Here is a 23,550-nt window from a genome sequence, read left to right on the forward strand (position 1 = left end):
TCCCTGCCGCCTGGCCCGGCCCTTCTCCCACCGAGAGCGGTCACTGGCCCCGTGACGCCCGGAGGACAGCAGCAGCGCGCGGAGCAGTTAGGATGGTTCAGGAGCCCGCGAGGCTCCAGGATCAGACAGCTGAACAGGCCTGTGGGCTGTGACTGCCCCCAGTGCCCTGTTTCCAAGAAAGGCACACAGAAGCCCAAAAGCTGACCAACCCGACCTCAGGTGGGCAGAGCACCTGTGGGGCCTGGTGCAGACCCGTGGCTGGTGCAGGCGGTGCCCAGAGCTCTACCTCACGCTCAGACCTTGCGCTGGGGCTGGTGTGCGGGGAGGTGACACCTGGGTGTTCTCTTCTGAGTCCCAGTGGGCTGCTGGGCGGAGACCCCCCACTTTGGCCTGGCCGGCCCAGCCTTGGCACACGGGTGCCTGAACACTGTGGGGGCCTCTGGCTCTGGGGGGGAAGGGTCTTGTGGGGGTGCCTGGGGCTTCTCCGCTAGGGGCCACATTCCTCACCATGCCTCAGGTCCCCTGTCGGCTCTCCGGCGGGACCTCCGCGGCTGGGGTCTCCAGGGGTCGGTGCCATGTCTGGGCTGGGGAAGGTCAGGAGCCCTGGGCCTGCCTGTGCTCCTGGCTCAGTTCTCACACCACCTCCTCTGCTCTCTGCTGCGTGGCCTGAGGTGTAGATGTTAAAGATTTTATTTTTTTAAGGAATCTTTGCAGCCAATGTGGGGCTGAGGTTGGTTGGTTGGTTGGTTTTTTTTTTTTTTTAAATTTTATTTATTTATTTGACAGAGAGAGAGATCACAAGTAGGCACAGAGCAGGCAGAGAGAGAGAGGGAAGCAGGCTCCCTGCTGAGCAGAGAGCCCGATGTGGGGCTCGATCCCAGGACCCTGAGATCATGACCTGAGCCGAAGGCAGCAGCTTAATCCACTGAGCCCCCCAGGCGCCCCGGTTGGTTTTTTAAGATTTTATTTACTTGAGAGAGAGAACAGACGCAGGCAGAGGGAGCGGCAGGCTCCCCACCAAGCAGGGAGACCGACGCGGGTCATGATCTGATCAAACAGATGCTTAACAACTGACCGCCCCTCCCCAGGCACCCTCGAACTTAAAACCGTGAGATGGAGAGTCGCAGGCTCCACCACCCGAGCTGGCCGGGCGCCCTGCCTCTGTGGGTTTTAGACCGTGTCTGGCCCTTGGCTGGGTGGGATGTGCGCGCTGCACGTGCCATGTGGACCCGGAGACCCGGCGCGCCTGGAACGGGAGGCCCCAGTGGCTGTTGGAGGCAGCTCGGAGGGGACCGGGACCCCTGAGCCCCCTCTCCCCGCCAGGGCCAGACGCGGAGGACCGAGCGGCCACCCTCATCCAGTGCGCCTTCCGGCGGCTGCTGGCCCGGAGGGAGCTGGCGCGCCGGCGGCGGGAGCGGCGGGACTACGGGCAGCGGATGGAGCAGCTGCAGCGGGACGTGAGGCGGGGCCGCGCGGCGGTGGGGGCGGCCGGGACGCCCGGAACCCCGGGGGCCGGTGCGCGCGCGGGTGGGGGCTCCTCGGTCCGCGTGTGCCCGCAGGCCTTCGTGGCCCTGGTGCGCAGGGAGCAGGAGGCGGCGCGGCGGCGGCGGGCGGCGGCGGAGGCGGCCGAGCGGCGGCGGCGGGAGGAGCGGCGGCGCGGGGCGCGGCTGCGGGAAGCGGCCTTCGACGGCGACCTGGGCGAGATCCGGGCGGTGCTGCGGGAGGTGCGCCGCGGCGGCGGCGGGGGCGGCGGGGGCGGGGGCGGGGGCGGCAGGGCGGGGGCGGCCGGGCTCCCGCGCGCTCACCGCGGGCCGCGCGCAGGCGGACGAGCTGCTGACCCGCGAGGGCCTGGGCCACGACGAGGCGGGGGCGGCGCAGCGGCGGCGGCGGCGGGTGGCGCTGGTGGAGAGCGAGGACGCCGGCGGGAACACGCCGCTGTCGGAGGCGGCGGCCGGCGGGCAGCCCCTGGCCATCCAGCTGCTGGCCGAGCAGGGCGCCAGCCCCAACAGCAAGGTGGGTGCCGGGCCGGGGCTGGGGGCCACGCGCCACGGCCGCCCCCCGCGGAGCCAGGCTCAGGAGCCCCTCGCGCAGGGCGCCTTCGGCCGGACGCCGCTGTACCGAGCAGCCTTCGGGGGGCACCTGGAGGCCGTGGAGGTGCTGCTGAGGCTCGGAGCGGACCCGCGGGTGTACGCGGATGACGGCAGCACCCCGCAGCAGGTGTGCGCGCGAGCGCGGCCCGGGCAGGGCGTGGGCAGCTTGGGCTGAGGCTCAGAGCCGCGCTTGCCGGCAGGGGGCCTGGGGCACTGGCCCGCGAGGGTGAGGAGGGAGGAGGAGGGGTCCGGAGAGGACTGTGTGGTCTTGGCAGGGAGAGGCCCAGAGGACCCCTGGGTGTCTCCTTTTGGGGGCAGCTGTGCTGTGATGGTCATGGCTTTGGGGGCGTGATTCTGCCAGTTGGGGCCCTTTTTTGTAAACTGGGAGAGTTGGGGGGGGGCTGGAGCCCAGGCACTGAGCTCCTGGCCAGTGTCACCCATCCCTAGGTGGCCTCCCTGGACACTGTAGCCCGTGTGCTGCAGTCGTGGGACCTGGACCTCACGGATGCCATGCTCCAGAGCATGGATGCTGAGAGGCGACGCCAGGCCCGGGAGGCTGAGCAGCAGGAGGAGGCAGAGGCCAGGCGGTGCGCCCTGGGGAGGGAGGGGTGGGGGGTGGCGGGGAGGGCCTCCGATGACTGGGCTGCTCTCCCTGCCAGCACGAACCTCAACGTACAACAGCTGGCGAAGGCACAGCACCAGCGGCAAACGCAGGTGAGCGGGCCCGGGCCCCGGGAGGTGGGGACAGGTGGGGGGGGGGATGCCCTGCAGGCCGCTGGCCTCTGGCCTCTGTGGGATGGAGCTGGTCTGGAGGATGCCGCGACAGCCCCGCCTGGGCCCTCGTGTCCAGCTGCAGCAGGCCTACTGTGAGCTCAACCGGAGGACCAGGGAACACGAGGAGCACGGAGGGAGGGACCCGCGCCGGGCCGAGCTCGCCCTGCAGGTGAGCGGTCTCCCTCTCGGGCCCAGGCTACCACGGCCTGCCTGCCTGCGTCCCCCCCAGAGCGTGGGCGCCACCTTCCAGCAGCGGCCTTTGGGGGCGTCTGGGCTGCCCCGCCTGGAGGGGCGTAGGCTCACTCGGAGCGGAGCGCCAGGCCCTTTCTCTCGTGCAGGCCATCAAGGATGCAGAGGCCCGAGTGGACAGGCTGCGGCTGCAGGCCCAGGAGGCTGCGGAGGCGCTGGCCATGGCCAGGCTGGAGCTTCGGGAGCAGACGCAGGAGGGTGGGCAGTGCCGGGGGCAGGGTGCCGGGCCCAGGGAGGGGGTGTGGGCGTCGGGTCCTCCCGTCAGTGGCCCGCCCCACTTGTGACTCCCCCATAGGCGGGGAGGAAGAGATGCCCGGGCTGAAATGCCAGGTCCCCGAGCTGCACGACGTACTCATGAAGGACGTGGGTGGCCGCATCCGCGCCGACGGCCGGTCAGTGGTGGTGGCTGGGTGGGTTGGCGGCCAGAGGCGTTGGGTGGGCAGCAGTGACCTGGTGACCACTCTCAGGTGGCCGCTTGTTATCGACCCTTCGGGCCAGGCAGCCACCTTCCTGCGCTACCAGGACACCAACTATGTGGTTGCGGTGAACCCGGCGCACCTGCGGCCAGAGAGGCTCCGGCTGGCGCTGCTGGGGGCACTTAGGTAGGCCGGAGGCATTGGGGGGGCTTCCCCCGGGCCGGACACCTCACCCACTGCGCGCCCCGCAGGTACGGGAAGCCGCTGGTGTTCGACCTGTGCGAGGCGGACCTGTTCCCCGTGGTGCAGCAGCAGCTGGAGGCCGTGCGGCCGGGGCTGGCGCAGGAGCTGCTGGGCGGGGCTCTCCTGCAGCAGGAACGCTACCTGTCGCTGCTGCGGCCGGCCGACGGGCCAGAGTACAGCCCCTCGCAGTTCCAGCCCGCGCGCCTGGGGCGCTTCCGCGTCATCTTCGTCACCAAGGCCCAGTGGCCGCCGACGGAGCAGCTGCAGGTGCTTCTCCCCGTGCGGGTGCTGCTCCCCGGCGGGGGCCTCTAGGGCCTCGGGAGCTCGCTGAGCAGGGCGCGGGCCCAGCCTTGCGGCGGCAGACAGAGGGATAGACAGGAAGTAAAATGTAGTCAATTTTATTCCTCTTAAACCACAAAATAGAGTCTTTGGTTGTACAAACGTCACTAGTTACAGTCTTGCCGACGAGTCCCGGCAGGGAGGGGCGGTTAGTCAGCGGCCGGAACTCCCGCCGGGTCTCTTGAAAACGCTAACACCCAGGTTAAAAGACTCGGGGTCAGGGTGGCGGTGCGGCTGGCAGGGCCCTCCCCAAGTCGAGAGGAGGCACCAGGAGCCTCTAGGAGGGCACAGGGCCCAGGCCACGGCGTCCAGGCCTCACGGGCCGCCGGCTGCTGCACAGTGTCACCTCCTCGGGGCCTGCGGTGGCCGGCGAGGGTCTGCCCAGGAGCACCACGGCCACTTCTCCATCCTCCTCCTGTAGGCCTGGTGGGCAAGGCGGGCAGGCCGTGAGTGATGGGGGGTGGGCGGTCAGCCTGAGCGCCACCCCGGGCCGAGCCAGTCGACTCACCAGGGCTGGGAGACGGTTCCAAGGACCTCAGCTCCTCAGCAAAGTCTGGGGACTGCGAGGGGGAGAAGGGTGGGGTCAGGACCGCCCCCAAGAGCCTGGGTGGGGGTCCCCGCGCCCACAGGCCTCGAGACAGGCAGAGAGAGGGGTACGGGCCAGGCTAGCAGGTGCGCGCGGCGGTCCTGCGGACGGGCCTGGTACCTGCAGGTCATGGACAGGTCTGGAAGAAGGGAGGGCTGCGAACACCCTGTAGTCAAACTTCCTCCCAGACAAGGCCTTGGAAGGACAGCGTGAGGGAGAAAGGCAGAGAGCGCGTGAAGAGGGGGAGGGGGAAGGGGGAGGGGGAGGGGAGGGGGGCCGGGGGAGGGGTGTAGGGCTGGCAACAGCTGTGGCTCCTCACCAGACGTCCAGGGGAGCTGCTGGTCTGGGGCCCAAGGTCTGAGGGGACAAGAAGTGGGCGTTGGGAGAGGTCTGAGCTGTGGGGCGGGCCCCCCGCCTCTGCCCGGCCACAGACCTTCTACGGGGGTGGGTGACGGGGTGGGAGCAGGCGAGGGGGCCTCGGCCAGCCGCTCCAGGGGCCCGCGCCTGCTCCGGCCCTCCTGGGACTTGCTGAGAACCATCTGCGCGCGGACGGCGTCCTGCTCCAGGGACTTCATTCTGCGGGCCAAGGGGAGGCGGTGTTGAGCGGGCGGGTGGTGTGACCGTGGGGCTGGGCTCGGCCTCACAGGGCCACCAGGGCCTCACCTCGCTGCCCTCCAGAGCGCACGCTTCTCGGCCTCCAGGGCTCGCCGCTCGGCAGGGGACAGAGCCCGATCGGGCACCTGCATGGACAGCTCCGGGCTCTGAACGCGGAGCCGCTCCTGCTGGCGGCGCTCGGCTTTGGCCGTGCGCACCGGGGCGCTGCCTCCGGGAGGCTGGGGGGACGAGGGGCTGAGCCTGGGAAGGGAGACAGGGTGGGAGGGGCCGGTGGGTGGGGTGCAGCCAGCGCAGGTCACCTGGCAGACGGCGGGGACGCCCCACTCAGCTCAGCTCAGCTCACCCTGCCGCAGGGCTGGCCCAGGTCGCCGGCTCCTCCTGCTCCTCCCCATCCGGGTCCAGGGCGAGCCCCCCGGCCTCGGCCGCCTCGGCCTCCCGCAGCAGCTGCGCCCGCTTCTGCTGCAGCTTCCGGGCTGCGGGCGGGCGGGGTGGGGGGGGGAGTGCGGGGCGTCAGGAGGGACGTCCGTCCGCCAGGGCCTTCCTGCCCGCGCACGTGGCCGCCCGCAGCCCGCCCACCTGCCACCTACCTTCCTCCTCCTGCATCTTACGCAGGTCGTCGGCACCCACCAGGGACACGCGCTTCGGGGGCCCCTCAGCCTGGGGCACCCGCACCTCCAGCTCAAAGTACTTCTGCCGCTCACGGAAAGACAGCTGCTCCGGGGAGGCCGTGGTCCCGGGAGTGGGGGGCTGTGGGAAGTGGGTCCTGAGACCTGGCGCCTCCGGGCACGCGGCCTAGAGGCTCTCGCGGCCGAAGGGCGGGCTGCCTGCTGCGTACCTGGGTGGGGGTGTCCTGCAGTGGGTGCGGGCCAGGCACAGCGGCGAAGGTCCTGTAGGCCTGCTTCACGTTGGTGGGCAGTGCATCGGGGGAGGGTGGGGCTGGGGGCTGGGGAGGGGCCACACGTGAGCCGAGCAGGGCCAGACCAGCTGTCCCTGCAGCTGCCTCTGACTGCCGTGCCCCGTGGGCCCGAATACCCTCAAAGTGGGGTCCCCTCTATCCCTGGGGACCACAGAGCCTTTGGTCAAGCCCAAGCCAGGCTTCTCAGCAACAGGCAGGGGCGGGGACCAGGAGGTGGCACTGGGGTTCTGGTAAAGGGCTGGGGCGTGGGGTGGTGCAGGGCCGGAGGGGCGGCGGCCGGGGTGGGTGTCCAGGGGCACAGGGCCGACACTCCCCAGTCTCCCGTCTGCTGAGAAGGGGCAGAGGCTGCCAGCCTGCCCGTGCTTACCCCCCACCACGGGCAGTAAGAGTGGGAGTGCCCTGGCCTGGCCCTCCCATGCAGCAGACCCAGGGGGCCTCAGCAGGACCACGCTGGCCCCCAGGGACTCAGGCACAAGTGGGCAGGTAGAGGTGAGGCAGCCCTGAGCCCCTATTCTGTCCAGGAGCCACAGGGAGCCGGCCCCCCCGCCCCCGCCCTGCCAGGCACCTCTAGCTGGGGGAGTGCTCACAGGCTGTGCCCTCACAGGAGGGGCAGCTGGGGGGCAGGGGCCGTCCCCTGGCGCCCCCTCCCTGGGTCGGGGCACCCCACGGACCTGCTGGCAGCTGGGGGAGCAGCGGCTCTCCGTCGTCTTCCCTCCTGTCGCCCCAGATTGTACCTGCAGGGGTCAGGCAGTGCTGGGGTGAGGGACAGGCAAGGCTGGGGCCCCACGAGGAAGAGCCCTTGGGGTAGGGGGTGTTTGCCCAAAGCTGCTGCTCCATTCCCCAACCCAAGCCCAGCCCAGAGCAGGTGCACGATGGCCTAACCACGGGTCAGCCAGCATGAAACTGTTTTCCCTAAGGGACTTGGAGTCCGCCAGGCTCCCCTCTGCCCCGATTGTTCGAGGGAGACAGGAAAGAGGCTCTCCCCACATAGGGGGTGGCGGGGGGGGGCAGCTTCCCCTGCTACCCTCCCGAAGGTATGACGGGGGTGAGCCAGGGAGGCCCCGACTGCCCTCTGCTAGCCCAGAGGTAGGCCCCCAGCCCTCCCCGGCCTCCCCACTTGGCTGCTAGAGGATGCACTGGAGCCCACAGGCCCTTCCCGCACAGCCCCTACCCTCCCTGCGGTGCCTCCTAGAGCCCAGTGGGCGGCCACTCGCCTCCCTGAAGGCCTCTGGAGGACAGCCGGCTGCACACAGCCTCTGGGAGGGCTATTCACAGCTCTTGGGGGAGGGACGAGACCAACTATCCATCCTGCCTGGTACCTGCCGCCCCCACCCCTGGCCCTGGTCTCCATGGCTTCTTGGAGCTGCTCCAGGCTGTTCCCGCCCAAGCCCACCATGACCCACCCCCCCCAAAGGCCGCCGGGGCCTCCAGCTGCCCGTGTTCCCCACTCTGCAGCCGGCTCGGTGAGTCTGGGGTGAGGTGGGGGCTTCCCGGGACCCGGGCTGAGCCCTCTGCTGCCTCAGGGCTTGGCTCCAGAATGAAGAGGGACTTGGGCCAGATCAGGAGGCAGAGCTCCGGCGTGGGCGCCCATGTCGTGTGTCCCCTGTTAGGCCCTGCCTGCAAGCCCCATGGCCCAGGGTCTCAGTGGCGAGCAGGGGCTCGGGCAGGGGCAGGACAGAGCTCAGATGGGGAGGTGGACAGCAGGCCAGGGACGTGACTCGGACACTGACCCTCTGCACGCTGCCGGCGCCGGGGACGGCGGCGAGAGTGCGGTAGTCCAGCTTGAGGCTCTCCGAGCTCAGGCCCTGGGGGGCAGAATCCACAGTGCTGCGAGGGGCCGGGCCTGCACCCGAGCGGGGGGCTAGTGGATGCCACCAAGACTGGCCTGCAGCCACCTGCCGCCCGCCGCACTGTGTCCGCCCTCGGGCCCCGCGGTTCTTCGATGGGGGGTGGGGGGCAGCCAGACACTCACCATGGCCTCCAGTCCCCACGGTGGCGTCTGTCCCGGCAGCTCCTTCTCCTGTGGGCAGAGAGGATGCCAGTCAGGGGCTGCTGGCCTCGGACTCCCCAGCCCCGGGGCTGCCAGCTGCAGGCGCTTCTGACCTTCGTGGAGCCCTCGGGGCTCAGCTCACGGTCGATGGAGGAGATGCTTTCCAGACTGTTCCGGCGGCCGAGGCCTGCTGCGAAGGGGTTGGCAATGACACCTGGGGACACCTGAGGAGAGGAGCAGGCTGAGGGCGGGGCCCCCGTCTCGGGGTCCCCTCCAGTTGTGGGCTGGAGCCCCAGCCGTGGCGGCCTCCGGGGCAGGGAGGTCTGTGAGCGGTGCCGCAACACGGGGTGGCTACGGGTCACAGAAGCACGTCACGGGCACGGGGGGCCGTTCCAGCACGGGGCAGAGCAGGGGAGGCCGACTGTGGACACTGAGCCGTCGGCACCTGGTGGCTGTTTCTGGAATCTGCAGCACCCAGAAAGGACTCTGAAATAAAGGCTGTGATGCAGGAGAAGCCTGGCGACTCTAAGCAGGGGAGAGCCCGCGGTCCGGCCGCCAGGGCTAGGGAAGGAGGGTGCGTGTCCCACCCAAGAACCGTGCTGTGACCGCGAACCCCGAAAGTGATCACGGGCGACGAACACACAGATGAGGGCGACATCTCGGCCTGGCTGAGAGCAGGAGCCAGAGCGGGGGGCGGCACGGAAGACCCCCTCCCCCACGGGAACGGCCCCCACGGACGGGGTGGCTGAGACACAGACCCGGTGCGGCGGCCACTGAGAAAGGCCGAGTGCGAGAGAGAACGCGGTGGTGGCACCCCAGGAAGCAAGGCCAGGAGGGCCCCCAGCTGGGGAGAGGGAGCCCAAGGCTGAAGGCATCGAGCAGACACGGGGACAGTCGCGGCAGATGGGGCCGCTCCTGCGGGGGTGCGAGCGCCGTGAGCTGTGGACAGTGACCCTAGAGAGGCGGGCTCAGCGGGGACAGCCGCGATTCTGATGGAAGCAAATTCAACGACACTAAGGAACCCACCTTCCCACCTTCTGGAATATGCTGGGCAAAAGGCTGCACGGAGGCCCTGGCGTGGTGGGGCCCTCGGTCCGGGGAGGACAAGGTGCGCAGCCCGGCCGAGCGGAAAGCACCCACAGGAGGCCGCCGCCCAGTTTCTCTCGTCAGGGAAGGCTGCACGCGCACAGGGAAGGACTGTCCCGCGGGGCAGGGCGTGCGCTCTGGTCTTCCCGAGTGGGAGCTGCTCCCGCTTCCTGGCCTCAGGCTGCGCGGAGGCCCCAGGCCCAGACCCTGGCTTCTAAAGACCACTTTCCAAGCGGAGCCAGTGCTCCCTGGCGAAGCAGGACGTGGGCCTGTGCGGGAGACCGGGACACGAGCCAGGGACACAGAACCAGCAGCCACGCGACACACCGGCCCCGGGAGGCGCCACACCAGCCAACGGGGAAGCCCCTCAGCGTGGGGAAGGAGCCCTGAGTCAGAACCCGGCTGCGGCTGCCACCGTGCTGCTTGCGCCGGTGAGGGAAACGGGACGGGGAACCCCACAAAACACCACACGGATTTCACAGGGGAAAGAGCCGCTCTGCGGTGGGAAACAGGGCGACAGCCCGTGGAGGCCGCTGAGGACGGGACACACCGCCACCTGTGCGCCCGGTCAGTGGGCTCCAGCCGGCGGCGGTCATCCCAGCAGAGCTGCGCCCCTGAAGCCTGTCTTGCGCGGCCCAGGGACCCTGCACTCGGTCAGGGTCGGCAGACGAGGGAGACGGGGCAGCCAGACGCTCGTGCGCCCCTGGCCCGAGGCCCTGCTACAGGGGATGCCATGTGCGAGGCCTCGGAGGGAGTCTGCGGCCTGTTCGTACCGCTCTCCTCCAAGGTGAACGTCCTCTTATGTATTTGTGTGTTGCAAAAACAAAGAATGGGGGGCGCCTGGGTGGCTCAGATGGTGAAGCCTCTGCCTTCGGCTCAGGTCATGGTCTCAGGGTCCCGGGATTGAGCCCCGCATCGGGCTCTCTGCTCAGCGGGGAGCCTGCTTCCCCCGCCCCCTCTGCTGCTCCCCCTGCTCCTGCTCTCTTGCTCTCAAATAAAATCTTAAAAGAAAAGCAACAACGGCAAGAGAACCCCAAACGCACACCACGACGGACCGGAGTGGGGCGTGGGGACGGCCGTCGGACTCCTCGCAAGAGCCGGCTGTGGTCTGGGCTTGGGACCACGTAAAGGCCCGCTCCAGCACAAAACCCATCTTTGAAACCATCCTTAAGACCTGAAAACAAGCAAGGCCGACTGTATACCAAGTTGGTGCCGTAACACACAGAGCTACTTCACGTGACCTGAAGACTCGGTATTTTGGTGACGTGTCCCAGTGAATAAATAAATCTCAGGGACACGGGACCTTATCTCGCTCTCAGAGGCCTCCTTAGCGGTAACGTTGCTACTGCACTTTGAATCGTTAGTTAGGATCACGTTACTTGGAAAGAGCTTCAGTATGAGAAAAAGAGACACAAACATAAGAATCAAAAGTTAGTGAAAACCCTGCCCTCCTGGTTGGCCCAGCTGGAGACGCCTGTGACCCCTGATCTCGGGGTCCGGAGTTCCAGCCGCACGTCGGGCATGGAGCCTACTTGGCAAATAACAATGCGAACGAGCGGCTTCTCTCTTTCTAGAAGTATCCACATTCCAAGCTCCGAGGGCTCCCAGACCCGGCTGGGCTCGCAGTGCCGGGGACCCCCGGAAATGGCCGGCTCCAGGGCTGGGGCAGGAAGCACCTGGACACCTGCGCAGGCCGGAGAGCGAGGAAGCTGTCAAGTGACACGTGTCAGGCTGAACAGACAGCTGCACGCCCCCCGGGGGCACCGCGCGGGCACCAACACGCAGAACATACAGACCCGCGAATTCAGCAAGAGAAAAACACTTCAGACCTCCTGGGCCCCAGCTCACTCCCGAGAACATGGACAAGATGAAGGGGACCAGTGTGTCCTGCGGGTCCGGGTGCGAAGCTGGGGGGAGGTGCCCCCTGCAGGGAGCGGGGCCCAGAGGAGGCGCGGGGAGCACCGTGCCCTTGCGCGAGACGAGGAGGGACGGGGCGCCAGCTCTCCGGGGGAGCCGGTGAGACGCGCTTTGGCAAGTGAGAGCCGGAGGCCAAGGACGTGAGCAGAGCACTCCCACGTCCAGTGCGGACAGGCTGGCGGGCGGGTGGCGTCTCCTCGGTCGGAGCCTCCCTGGAGCGCTGAGAGGAGGCACAGAGCCCAGGCAAGCCCACCGGCTGGGTCTGCGAGGCCGTGCAGGTGCCCGAGGAGGCCCCGGCCACGGAACAGGGCCAGCAAGTGCACACACGTTCTGCCTCCGGCCACTGTGGAGGGCACCGGGGGACGGACGTGGCCAGGCACCAGCCGGCACCAGGCAAGCCCGGAGTTCCGAACCCAAGCGGACCTTAGACGCTCGGCAAACCCGGACTCCTACAGGGTCAGATGCGCTCACATTCAACAAGGGAAAAACCCGGCAGAGGAGATGAGTTTAGGGAGAACCGGGGTGGGGGGCGGCGAGCGGAGCCGTACAAGTGTCCTGCCCCTGCCCCGGGGCTTCAGACACGGAAGCAAACACCCAAGTGCAAGCTGAAACGGCCCCTTCAAGTTGGCACAAGGCAGGGCCACTGGCCGCCATCACGGTCCCCTGACACTGGGCTCCCGGAGCGACCGGCAGGGCCTGACCGGGACGCAGGGTTTCCAAGCAGCTTAGCGGGAGTACGGAAAGCAGAGCGAGGCGTGGACGTGCCGGGGAAAACGTGGCCCCGCGGGAAACGTGTTCTGAAAGCAAAGGTAACTGTCGAGGCCCCGCGGACTTGTCAGAGAACCCGGCGGGCTCATCTGGCAGAGAGAACACGCTTCTCTGGAATTTTTTAAAATACAAAAACCAGGGCACCTGGAGGGCTCAGTCATTAAGGCTCTGCCTTCAGCTCAGGTCATGGTCCCAGGGTCCTGGAATCGAGCCCCGCATCGGGCTCTCTGCTCGGCGGGAAGCCTGCTTCTCCCTCTCCCACTCCCCCTGCTTGTGTTCCCTCTCGCTGTGTCTCTCTCTGCCAGACAGATAAAATCTTTAAAAAATAAGTAAATAAATAAAATAGGAAAAACCGGCCATGTGACCAATTAGGGGTCAAAGCACACAGGAAAGCAACTGTATTTACGACCCAATGAGCACGTAAGGGAGCCCCACGTTCCTAACCCGCGGGGACGGCGACAGCAGGGTCCCCACTGCTGGCGCGACACAGCCGTCCGGCCAAGTGCAAGTCCCGGAGGACAAAGGAAACGCAGGACGGCGTAGGGTAGGGGAGGACCTCGAAAACAGGGAGATATTCCAAAGGAAAACCCCAAGTCCACAAGGCACAAAGGACAAGATTAGAAGAAGTAATTCACAGAAAACTCAGATTTCTAAACCGTCAAAGAAACCAATCTTAAAAATTACAAGCGACAAAACCACGTGCATCCCATGAAACAAAAGCCCGACCCGCAATCACGGGACAGACAGAGAGACGTATGCGGGCGCCCAAGCTGGGGGCCGGGGATGGGGGCACACAGGGCAGGCCTGCCGATCTGCCCACCGCTGGTCCCCAGGACGCCCTCCCGCACGAACTCCGCAGAAGCCAAGGTAGGCTGCCAGGCCTGCTGGCCACTGGGCTGGGAAGCCCCCGGCAGCCGCCCGCGGGGCACAGCCAAGTGCGCGCACCCCACTTGGAACCCGGCGGGGCGCACACCCTCCGCCGTGCCGCGGTTTTCTTCCTTCAGAGAGAGCTTTAAAATCAGCCAACGCGCTCATCGAGACACCCCTGAACACACGTAAGAGATCAACAAAGGTAAAGGCGTCCTTGGGACTCCTCGGCCCAGCCTCAAGGCCCAAGAGAAACTCAAGGCCCAGAAACCACCAAGATTCCCGTGAAGACGGACGTGTGGGCACGAGGCCCCCGGCACAGTGTCCAGGCCCAGAGCGCGGGCTCCCTTCCCGTCAGCGGACACAGGACAACAGACAAACCTTGTCGGCGGTGACCCCCACCTCAGGGACCAAACACCCCCCACAGGCCAACCTGCAGTGACCGCCTTGTCCCTCTCCAGGTGAAGAGCCCTCGGGGACCTGTGTGGGCTGCGGGCAGGAGTGGCCGCGTCAGCTTCCACCTGGGGGCTCCGGGGACAGCAGTGGGCAAGGAAGGAATGCGTGGGGAGTAGGGGGCCCTCCTGTGCGGAGGGGACGCCGAGGCTCAGAAGCCAGAGCCGCTCAGCACGTAGGCCAGGCCAAGGGTCAGGGCTCTGGGGGGCCGGGCAGGAGGACACTGGTGCCCCCACACCCCACCCGGAATGGCTAATCTGAGGCAGACGGTCCCAGGGAGTACCCCGTCTGGGGAGGAGCCGCCAGCAGGGTACAGGCCCTGGACAGGCTGGGGGTCCCTGGGTGGGTCCGAAGGCGCCATCCTGCAGGGCCGCGGCCTCACCACGCGTCGGATTCAGAGCCCCCTCACTTCTGCCCAGATGCTGCCCGGCTCGACCACACAGCTGCTCTCGTGGACTCCGCCCCAGGCTCAGTATGCTGTCGAGCGCAGGCGTCCAGGAGCGCAGCCTGACCCTGCGGCGCCCCGCCCGCCCCCCGGCATGCACACGGTCCCTCATCACGCAAGCCGAGCCGCACACGCACTGACCTCGGCCGGGACCGCGGGGCTGGCGTCGAAGCCGTCGCAGACGAGCACGGTGAGGGTGTCGCCGACGCCCCGCAGCAGCTGCACTGCCTCGCCGTGGGTCAGGCCGAGCAGGCTCTGCTGGTTCACCTCCAGCAGCCGCAGCCCAACCCGCAGCCGGCCGTCGCGCCCGGCCGCTCCTGTGGGGCTCACCTGCAGAGACCGGGCCTCGCGCTCCAGGATCCGCCTGGACCCGGGCCCTCGTCCCCTCCCCGAGCGGCCGGGTGCTGCGGGGATGGCCGAGGAGGGGCCTCACCTTGGAAATGAAGATGCCCTCGTCTGTGGGGTCACAGGGGTTCCCTGCATGGCCCTTGGCGCCCCCTCGAATGCTGATGCCCAGCTTCTCCCCAGGGGCCTTCTGGATACAGAGTTCCCGCATGCCTGGGGGTGGTGGGTCCCTCCTCACGAGCAGGACCAGCTCCAGGCAGGGCCGAAGCAGGGCACTGACAGCCTCCTGGTGCGTGGCCTCCCGAATGTCCTGCCCGTTCACTGCCAGGATGCGGTCCCCAACCCGAAGGCCGCTGCGCGCAGCCAGGCCCCGGGGGAGCACCTGTCGGGAGGGGGATGCTGAGCGGGCTGGAGGCCTCGCTACCCCGCGGCCAGGCTGGGCCCTCCCGGCACGGGAATGCCTGTGGGGCCTCATCTACCTTGGAGATGAAGACGCCAGGCTCCTGGATACCAAACGGGTGGCTGGAGTGATCGGAGCCCCCAACGATGCTGAGTCCCAGGGGGCCCCCGGCTCTCGGCAGGCAGATCTCCTGTGGGTACCAAGGGGCCTGAGGGGCTGGCTGGGATGAACCCGCTACAGCAGCAAAGCGGGGCCTCTCCAGCTCAGAGGGCATCGGGCCTAGGTGGCTGCAGTCAGCTTGTCAGGGATGGCGGGGGGCTGAGGCGGCGGGGGCGTCCCTGCCACCTCACAGCACACGAGCACACGGAGGGCCACGTGGGGACTCAGCAACCTACGAAACAGGGCCCCAGAGCGGAGGGCGCAGAGCCCAGAAGCACCCGCTTTCCCACCTGAGGGGCGGATGCGCCACAGCAAACTTTACGGGGGATTAGGGTACAGGCAGGCAGAAGCCTGGGGTCTTACCTCCACCGGGTACGGCCCCTCTGAGGCAGCAGCTGGCAGGCCAGGGGCCAGCCTCAGCAGCCCGGACTCCCCAGGGGTGGCAGTGACCACGGCGGTGGTGGCTGGAATGGGGGGCGGGGGGGAGTGTGGCAGAGGGCTGGGAAGAAGGGGCCCCCCGGCCTCCCGCTCCAGCAGTAGGGCGATGGTGGGGGAAGCGGCGGTCAGCAGGGAGACGGCGTGGTCGTGCCTGGCCTCAGTCATGTCCACCCCGTTGATCTGCAAGAGCGTGGCCAGTCAGGGCGCCCTGTGGTGAGTGGAGCGGAGGGGCAGTGAGCAGGCCCCGCTACCCCCACTCACCGAGAGGACACGGTCTCCGACCTGCAGAGTGCCCGCCCGGTGGGCAGCGCCCCCCTCTGCGATGCGGGAGATGAAGATGCCCTGTGGGCAGGGGTCGGGGGGGAGAGCCAGGCACAGTGAGTCCAAGTTCCGTCCTGCCCGCTGGCCCCGAAGGACCCCCTTCCGCACACCGCAGCTGCCTCACCCCGTCACCGGCCCGGTAAGGCGTGGAGCCCTTCCCGCCGGCGATGCTGAAGCCCAGCCCCTTCTCGCTGCGCACGAGGCAGGCCACGTGGCGCTGGCGGGGGGCCCCAGCAGACTCCGGCTGGAGCAGGGGCAGGCGCAGGCCGGCTCCCCGCCACTCCCGGGGGCTGTAGTCGTCCTCAGGCCGCAGAGGCGTGACAGTGACGGCGTTCTCGGGCTCGACCATGCGTTCGCGCCACAGCCGCATTCGCACGGTGCTGCCCGCGCCCCGGAGGGCCTCCACAGCCTGGTGGTGCTCGGCGCTGTGCAGGGCCACACCGTTCACCTGCGAAGCCCGACGCCCATCAGGACAGGGCCACAGCCCCGTGACTGCTCTATGCACCCCTGTGCAGACGGGGCTCCCGGTGGGCTCACCATGCCCATGGCCTGAGCGGCCCCCGGGGGTGCGGGCAGGGTAGGACGAGAGCCAGCTGATGGGAACACAAGGGTGCCCTTCCCACTGGTCCACACCTAGGTCCCCAGCCCTGCAACCCCTGCCACCTATCCCCCATCGAAGCAGTCCCGCGACTAAGGACACCCGAGGGCCCTGGCTGTCTGAGACCGGCTCGGTGAGGCTCCTGTCCCACCGCCTGCCCGTGGGCCCCTCCAGATCCTCAGGCTCCATCCTGGTGCGTCTGCATCAGCACAAGCACACGGTCTCCCTGGAGCCCTCCCGACACACCTGCCAAGGCTCCGGGGCAGGACTAAACCTTCCACCCCGCCTGCTGGAGGGTTGACCACCTCCCCGGCCAGCCTCCAGGGGCAGCATCTGCTCCAAACACAGCCGGGGCCGTTTGCGTGAAACCAGAGACGTGTCCCTGACTCACCTCGAGGAGCTTGTCACCCACTCGGACCCCGGCCCGGGCTGCAGGGCCCTCTTCGGACACCCGGGAGATGAACACGCCCTGGGGAATGAGCGGGGGCTGAGCGGGGGGGAGGACGGAGGCCGCGGAGGGCCCCGTCCTGTCCTGCTGGGGGAGCAGCTGGCCAAGGCCTGGAAACCCCCCGCGGAGCCCGCAGAGACACCCAGGGGCACGGGAAGAAGAGGATGGGCCAGGGCTGTCATGGGCCAGGCTCACTGCGGCCAGGCCCACGGAGCCAGAGGGCCCAGGTCAGTCTCCAGGTACGATCTGCAACCCCAAACCCAACAGGGTCGAACACAGGAGTGAGGCAGAGTGCGGAGGAGAGCGCCAGCGCCCCGCACCACCTCTGAGCCATGGAGCTGGTCCTGGGCCGGCAGGCAGGGGGCCCAGAACGAAGTGAGCCGGGAGGTCTGAAGGGGCGGCTGGAAAACCCTCAAAGCCATGACCGGCTCTTGGGAAAAAGACAGGGATGTTGGGAAAAGGTGCAGCCGGACTCACCTCGTCACCCCCCTTGTAGGGTGTAGAGCCCCTGCCGCCGGCGATGCTGATACCCAGGCCCCCCGTCTGCCGCACGATGGTGAGCGTCAGCTGCAAACAGAACACACGTGGGCCGTCCGGGGGCTGCCTGTGGGCCTGGCACGGCGCGAGGAGGGCCTGGCTCTGCCCAGTAGCAGAGAAGCCCCGTGGGGCAGGGCACCGCCCGGACGGAGGCCGGGGTCCTTGCCCCCACCTCCAGATGCCGCCTCGGAGCCCCGCAGATCCCGAGACGCCCCGGCACCCCGACAAGACCGGCTGCCTTCCCAGGCCCCAACGCCACGTCCGTCTGTCCATCTGCATCAGAGGGCACCCAGACCCCACCCGAGGAGGGGGGCAGCAGCACGGACGGGCATGCGGGGCAGGGGTTAGGAGGCGCGAGAGCCCACAGCCCAGGACCCGGAGCACAAGCAGAGAGCGAGTACAGACCTCCTCCTCCTCAATGCGCGCAGGCTCTATCAGCAGGTTATTGGCCGGGTCGAACGACACCCCCTGTCGGACGGGACCAGCATGCAGTGAGCCGCGCCCGCCACCGCTGCAGCCGGCCGCCCCCCGCGAGCAGCAGGGACAGGAAGCACCACACGAAACCGCCACCACTGCAGCCAGCCCCTCCCCTCCAGCCCCCAAGTGTGGCCGCCACCACCAAAGGGGGCAGAGTCCAAGGGGTGGGGGACCCCGCAGCGGGCAGAGGCCATGTCTGACTGTCCCCTTAGCTGCCACAGCCTCACGCCCGTGCTCCGGATGCAAGCTCGACGCCAGATGCACAGAAGAGCCGGGGCACCATGTCCCCAGGGAGCGGCCAGGGACAGGACTGGCCTGAGGGGCCACAGTGGCCCAAAGGAAGCTCTGAGGAGGACCCAAAACAAAGCAGGAATCCAGGCAGCAACGCGCAGCTGCCAAACCCCGGGACCCCAGTCCGAACGCAGCCCAGGGAGACCCTGGAGTCAGCAGGCCTTGGGGGTGTCCGCCAGGCCTGGGACGTGGACCCAGAGCTGCTGTGCCAACTGCCGGAGAGCCCAGCACGGACCGCGGCCCGACCAGGAGGAGCTGGCACAGCCCAGCCCAAGTAGGTTTGTGAGCAGAAACCCACCTTCACAGAGGGTGCGGGCACCAGGGTCGCCGCCTGCTCCTCCTCCTCCTCCGGCTCGGCCTCCACGGCCTCCTCCTCCTCCTCCTCGGGCTCCTCCTCTTCCTCCTCTTCCTCCTCCTCTGCCCTCGGAGCCCAAGGCGTGTGGGGCCCGTTGTGCCAGCCCGAGGGCGCTCCGAGGCCTTCACCATCAGGCTGCGCCCCCTGCAGCAAGGCCACGACGGCCTCGGGCTGGGGCAGCTTGGAAATCTTGAAATGCTTCTTGTAGTGAGGCGTGTCCTTGCGGATGAGGCGCTGTCTCCCGCCAGGCAGGGGCCAGGGCGCCGCCTCGCTCTCACCGTCCTCCGCGGGAGGCAGCAGCAGCGTGTCCTCCGCAAAGCGCACCGTGGGCTGAACAGAGCTGGCCGTGAGGAGGGACCCCGAGCTCGGGGCCGAGAGGAGCCCCCAGGAGGCCCAGCCGCGTGCGCACGGCCCCCACCCCCCATGTCTGCCCGGCCCCCGGTGCCAGCCTCACCTCTTCGTAACTCTCCTCTGCGGCCTCCTCCTGGGGGCCGGGGGCGGCTTCCTGCAGGCTTGGGCCCTCGGGCTCTCCCTGGGAGGCTGTGCCGGCGGATGGCTGTGAGTCCTCGCTCACACCGGACTCGGTACTCAGCCTCTTGTCCTGCAGCGGAGTGAGCGCGGCTCAGTCCACCGCGGCCAAGGCGGGTTGCGCCCTGCACAGCCGGGGGCCGGCGGTCCCAGCTCGCGGGGGAGCCACACCGCCACCAACTCAACAGCTGTGTGCCACGGCCCCTCGCAGACCTTCCCCCGGACAACCGAAGGACAAGGGCCCACGGGCTCCCAGGAGACGCGCTCCCGTCTGGGGAAGGTCCGGGGCCTCACGGGCGCGGGACACTGCAAACAAGCTGCAGACAGCAGCCTCGCGGGCCAGCGGGACCTGCCCTACAAGCCCAGCTCTCCCTCGGGATCCCAAAGCTCCCCTTCCTGGCCCCTGTGGCGCGAAGCCTCCAAGGGACCAGGATGGGGCGGGCGCTCCCAGCTCCCGACGCCAGAGCCGCCCCCGCCCCCGCTGGCTGCGTGAGCACCCCCGGCCCTCGCTCTCCATCCCCTGGGCCACCAAGAACGCGGGCGCCTCGGGCTGCCCCTGCACATCTATAGGCCACGTGCTCCCCGCCACAGCCCCTGTGCAACACGACCCCGCCCCGTGGGAGAGGGGCGCTCGGCCCCGGACAGCACCCCCAGCCACCCTGGGGCCTCAAAGCCCCACACCCAGGATGACGAGACACTCAGGGCTCCCGCAAGGTACGAGCCTGCAGGGCCGGCGTCCCCCCCGTGCCGAGCGGGTTCCCACAGGCACCTCCTCCAGGGGCGAGGGCGGGCCGGACTCGGGCCGGCGGGAGCGGGCTTCTCGGCGCTCCTCCACGCCCCTCTTCAGCACCTTCAGCTCGCTGGGGTGAGGCGTGGCTCGGCGCTGCAGGCCCTGCGGCATGCACAAGGGCGCGGGGTGGGGCACGCAGGGGTCAGGGGAGGGCAGGGAGGAGGCAGCCCGCCCAGGAAGCCCCCCGCCATACCCGCTTCTCGGCAGCAGCTCCCTCGGCGTCATCACCGCACGCGGGGACCTCCAGAAACTGGATGACGCTGACGCGGCTGGGCGGGACGTCGCTCCGGCTCTCCGAGGGGCTGCTCTGCTGCCCCGGGTCCTCTGCGGGAAACCAGCGTCAGTGCGGCTGGCCTTGTCTGGGGCCGGACACCCCCCCCAACCGCACCCCCCCTGCCGGCTCGCGGCAGCCCATCACCAGCAACCTACCGAGGCTGGGCGGGGGCTGTTGGGGCAACAGGTAACACGTGAGCACCTTCTCGCCGGTCTGAGCGTCGTCCTCGGTCTGGAACCGGAGCATCGGCTGGGCCTGGTTCTCGGCCAGCCAGAGGGCCTTGAGGTTGAGGTGCGTGAGCGCGAACGGCAGACTCCGCAGCCTGGCGGCCGGTGGGCACGGTCAGCGCGCCGGCGGCCGGTGGGCACGGTCGGCTCGGCGGGGGCTGGGCAGGGCAGGCGGGCACTCACCGGTTCCCGGCCACGTCCAGCACGTGCAACTCCGCCGTGTGGGCGAGCTCGGGCGGCAGGGCAGCCAGGCGGTTGTCCCTCAGGGAGAGAACGCTGAGCGCCGCGCAGCCTCCGATCTCCGGCGGCAGCGCCTCGAGGCGGTTGCGGTCCGCGTTGAGGTTGGTCAGCTTGGTCAGCTTCCCCAGTGAGCGAGGCAGGGCCTGGCCAGGGAAAGGGCGGGCCGGGGGTCGGCAGAAACCTGCTGGGCTTCAGAAGGGGACGGGCGCCCCCCAGGGCGGCCCCCTCCCCCATACTGCACCCACCGCTTCCCACCGAGCACCTCCTGCCAGTGGCCTCCCGCCACACGGTGGCACCCCAGCCTCGCACCCCTGGTCCTGCCAGGCCGGCCGTACCGTCAGCAGGTTCTCCGTGAGAACGAGCTCGGACAGGTTCTCGCAGTCACCGATAGCCTCGGTCACCTCGCACAGCCGGTTCTGGTCCACCTTCAGGATGGACAGCTGCTTCAGCTGACCTGGGGCCAGGGACACGTGGTGCCAAGAGCTGAGTTGGGGGAAGGGCAGCACCCAGGCAGCACCCAGCTCGGAAGAGGGCAGCGCCCCTCCCTGCCGCCTTACCCCGTCCTCCTGCCCTCGCCGTCCATCGAGCTCCCCAGCCCCAGAGAGCACAGTCGGGCGCACCTGCGAGCCCTCTCCTGCTCACCGTCCCCACCCGGCCCCCGCGAGACGCCTCAGCTCCTCAGGTGCAGCACCCCATCACCCCGACCCCGAGCCTTGGCGTCCTTTCCCCCTCTTGGGGGCCTCTCTAGGAACCCAGGTGGGGTCACGGTGCCCCCCCGCCCCTGCCCAAGGTTCACGGCCAGCCACGCCCCTCCCCGCGCCCAGGCCAGTGCTGACCGATGCCGTCGGGAAGCCGCTGCAGCAGGTTCTGGGATAGCAGCAGGTCCGTGAGCAGCAGCAGCCCGCCCAGCTCCGCCGGCAGCTCCTCCAGCCGGTTCTCCGACACATCCAGGCACACCAGGCGCCGCAGGTTCCCCAGCTCCTAAGGGCAGGCGCGGAGGGTCAGGGGATGGCCGGGCGCCAGGTAGGGGCTCCCATACCCTCACTCACCGGGGGCAGTGCTGACAACTGGTTCCGGTCCAGCCACAGCTCACGGAGATTGGGCAAAGCCCCGAGGGTGTCAGGCTGTGATAACAGATGGGCACAGGGGACGGGCTTGGAGGGACGGCCGGAGGTTCGGTGGCCCTGCCCCGCCCACCACGGCCCCGCCTCTCCGCACCAGTACTTCCAGCTCGTTGCCGCCCAGATCCAGCTGCTCCAGCTTGACCAGGAAGGACAGAGACCTGCGGAACAAACGCAGGTTTTGCCGGGGCCACGTGGCCCAAGGCGCCCTAGGACCGTGGCGCGGGCAGAGGCTGGGGGGGTGGGGGAGACCCGCGCCCACTCACGCAGGCAAGGACTTCAGCAGGTTCTCCCGGAGCTCCAGGGTCACCAGATTGGCGAGGCTGAAAGAGAGATCCGGGTGAGGCGTGTGGGAAGCAAGCACAGCGGGGGTGTGTGCGTGTGTGTGTGTGTGTGTGTGCTGAGCCTGTCCCTCCCGCCCCCCGGAGGGCACCCACTTGCCCACGTCCCCGGGCAGCGCTTGTAGGGACACGTCATTCAGTGCCAGGTGAGCCAAACTGCGGAGCTGAGTGAAGCCTTCGGGGAGCCTGCACCAGGAGAAGGGGGATCCTAGACGTCAAGGACAGGGCTGTGGAGGCCCCCAGGCCCACTACTGCCCCCTGCCGCGGCCACCACCCACCTGGACAAGGGGTTCCCGCTGAAGTCCGCGATCTCCAGAGCTTTGCAGAACTTGATGCTCTCGGGAATCTCGGGGATGTCTGCGAGAAGAGAAGGGCCCCGAGAGGACAGGGTCACCATGGAGACGCACGCAGAGCGCCCACGCGCTCAAAGCCCTTCCTGCCAGCCCGCAGCTGCAGCCCCGCCCCGCGCCGGTCCCTCACCGTTCCGGGACACGTCGAGCTCCACGAGCTGCATGAAGTTGGCCACCTCGGGGGGCAGCCGCTGGATCTCGTTGTCACTCAGGCCCAGCTTGCGCAGGTTCAGCAGTCGGAAGAAGGGCTGTGGGCAGGAAGCAGGGTCAGGGGAGGGCGGACTCTGCAGCAAAGCCCCCTCCAGAGTGGACACCAATCACAAGCCACGGACCCCATGGGCCTCTGCCTGCTCCAGGCCACACAGGAACCCAGGGTCCTGCCTCATCAACCCCGTCTGCAGCAAGAAAAGAAGAAAAAAGCCCGTACCCACGCCTTGCTACACTTCCACTTTGCTAACTTTTGGTACCCGGTCTCCTGATGTCACGTCCTGCCACCGTCTCACCATATGGCCGACCTCGTGAGCCCAGATCTCAGCTGAGAAGTTCACCTGCTCCCGAGCGGGCGGCTCTTCCTTCCCTGTGTGCTCCCTCAAGACTGCCCTCACGCCCTGGAGCTCCTCTCCTACCCACCCAGGAAGGGAGCCCGCCAGGACCCACAGTGCCTTCTGCCACAGCACCCGACCTCCCTGGACCGCATCTGTGGCAAGAACTTGACAACTACCAAGAAAAAAAAAGGCAGGAAAAGAGAGGCACACAGGTAGTCATCCCGGAGGCTCCTGCACACGGCAAGGGACAGAGCCCCCCCAACCAAGCCCCGGTGGGCCACACCCTTTGTGGCACACAGCCCCCAGGCACGGGGCCACCGAGCACCCTGTCTCCAGAAAGGAAATCCTTTTATGACCTGCTTCCTTTAGTCTCCCCCGCCGAGCGGACCAGGACGCGCAGCAGCCGGCAGAGGCGGAGAGCCTGCGGACCCGCCTCGGGGAGAGCTCGCCGCCCCAGCGCGGCCGGGCCGAGAGCAGGCCGAGCAGCAGGCGGGGCTGCCCGCCCCCCGCGCCGCGCGGCAGGTGGGTCCCCACCTGGCGGCTCAGGTTCCCGGCCGCCGCGACCCCCCGACCCCGCCGCGCCCCGCCGCCCGCTGCCACCTGGTGCCGGCGCCCGAGGCAGGCGAGGCCGGCGCCCAGGTGCGGGCGGCCGCTCACCTTGGGCAGCTCGCGCAGCTGGTTGGCGTCGAGCAGCAGCTCCTCCAGGCTGCGGCTGTAGCGGTAGATCTCCTCGGGCACGGCCTGCAGCGAGCAGTGCCGCTTGTCCACCGACTCCACGTGCCGGTTGCAGCGCCACAGCGGGATGCACTTGAGCATGGTGCGGGCGGGCGGGCGGGCGCGCGGCGGGGGCTCAGACGCGGGCTCGGGCGGCGGGCTCGGCCGGGGGGCGGGGCTCGGTCCGCATGAGCGCCGGGGTCGGCCGGGCGGGGGAGGGGCGGGGCGGCGGCGGCGGCGGCGGCGGCGGCGGCGCTGGGCCCGGGCCGCGCTCGGAACGCTTGGCCCAAGGCGGCC

General features: G+C 68.7%; 2 protein-coding genes across 8 annotated transcripts in view; one reads left to right on the plus strand and one right to left on the minus strand.

The window, feature by feature from the left end:
• Window positions 1-4,213, plus strand: part of IQANK1 (IQ motif and ankyrin repeat containing 1) — a 21,228-nt gene extending 17,015 nt beyond the window's left edge. The window contains exons 3-13 of the mRNA XM_032316709.1: window positions 1,324-1,457; window positions 1,583-1,724; window positions 1,822-2,013; window positions 2,092-2,217; window positions 2,538-2,677; window positions 2,750-2,804; window positions 2,941-3,033; window positions 3,203-3,311; window positions 3,409-3,505; window positions 3,581-3,715; window positions 3,781-4,213. Coding sequence (XP_032172600.1) covers window positions 1,324-1,457; window positions 1,583-1,724; window positions 1,822-2,013; window positions 2,092-2,217; window positions 2,538-2,677; window positions 2,750-2,804; window positions 2,941-3,033; window positions 3,203-3,311; window positions 3,409-3,505; window positions 3,581-3,715; window positions 3,781-4,084 — 1,527 coding nt within the window. The 3' untranslated portion in view covers window positions 4,085-4,213. The remainder of the gene's footprint in view (window positions 1-1,323; window positions 1,458-1,582; window positions 1,725-1,821; window positions 2,014-2,091; window positions 2,218-2,537; window positions 2,678-2,749; window positions 2,805-2,940; window positions 3,034-3,202; window positions 3,312-3,408; window positions 3,506-3,580; window positions 3,716-3,780) is intronic.
• SCRIB (scribble planar cell polarity protein) lies at window positions 4,155-23,472 on the minus strand. Of its 7 annotated transcripts, none has more exons than XM_032316699.1 (38): window positions 23,197-23,472; window positions 22,125-22,242; window positions 21,923-22,001; window positions 21,741-21,830; window positions 21,570-21,626; window positions 21,401-21,464; window positions 21,232-21,306; window positions 21,019-21,163; window positions 20,518-20,636; window positions 20,126-20,325; window positions 19,871-20,037; window positions 19,635-19,765; window positions 19,421-19,543; window positions 18,578-18,724; window positions 18,067-18,453; window positions 17,406-17,468; window positions 16,941-17,030; window positions 16,407-16,484; window positions 15,542-15,865; window positions 15,379-15,438; window positions 15,022-15,276; window positions 14,579-14,689; window positions 14,188-14,481; window positions 13,896-14,084; window positions 10,613-10,693; window positions 8,332-8,442; window positions 8,201-8,248; window positions 7,959-8,033; window positions 6,900-6,962; window positions 6,148-6,255; window positions 5,900-6,059; window positions 5,656-5,785; window positions 5,361-5,552; window positions 5,131-5,273; window positions 5,017-5,054; window positions 4,818-4,892; window positions 4,620-4,671; window positions 4,155-4,534 (listed from the first exon to the last, which is right to left on the minus strand). In XM_032316699.1, the coding sequence occupies exons 1-38, from the start codon at window positions 23,353-23,355 to the stop codon at window positions 4,389-4,391; spliced, it is 4,947 nt and encodes a 1,648-aa protein (XP_032172590.1). In that variant the 5' UTR covers window positions 23,356-23,472; the 3' UTR covers window positions 4,155-4,388. The 7 variants fall into 7 exon arrangements, with proteins under 7 accessions (XP_032172590.1, XP_032172589.1, XP_032172591.1 ...); XM_032316698.1 differs by having other exon boundaries at window positions 15,358-15,438; window positions 23,197-23,471; XM_032316700.1 differs by lacking the exon at window positions 17,406-17,468 and having other exon boundaries at window positions 15,358-15,438.
• Between the last annotated feature and the right edge of the window lie 78 nt (window positions 23,473-23,550).

The sequence above is a fragment of the Mustela erminea genome, chromosome 16, assembly GCF_009829155.1.
Source record: "Mustela erminea isolate mMusErm1 chromosome 16, mMusErm1.Pri, whole genome shotgun sequence".
In the NCBI taxonomy this organism is placed as follows: Eukaryota; Metazoa; Chordata; class Mammalia; order Carnivora; family Mustelidae; genus Mustela; species Mustela erminea.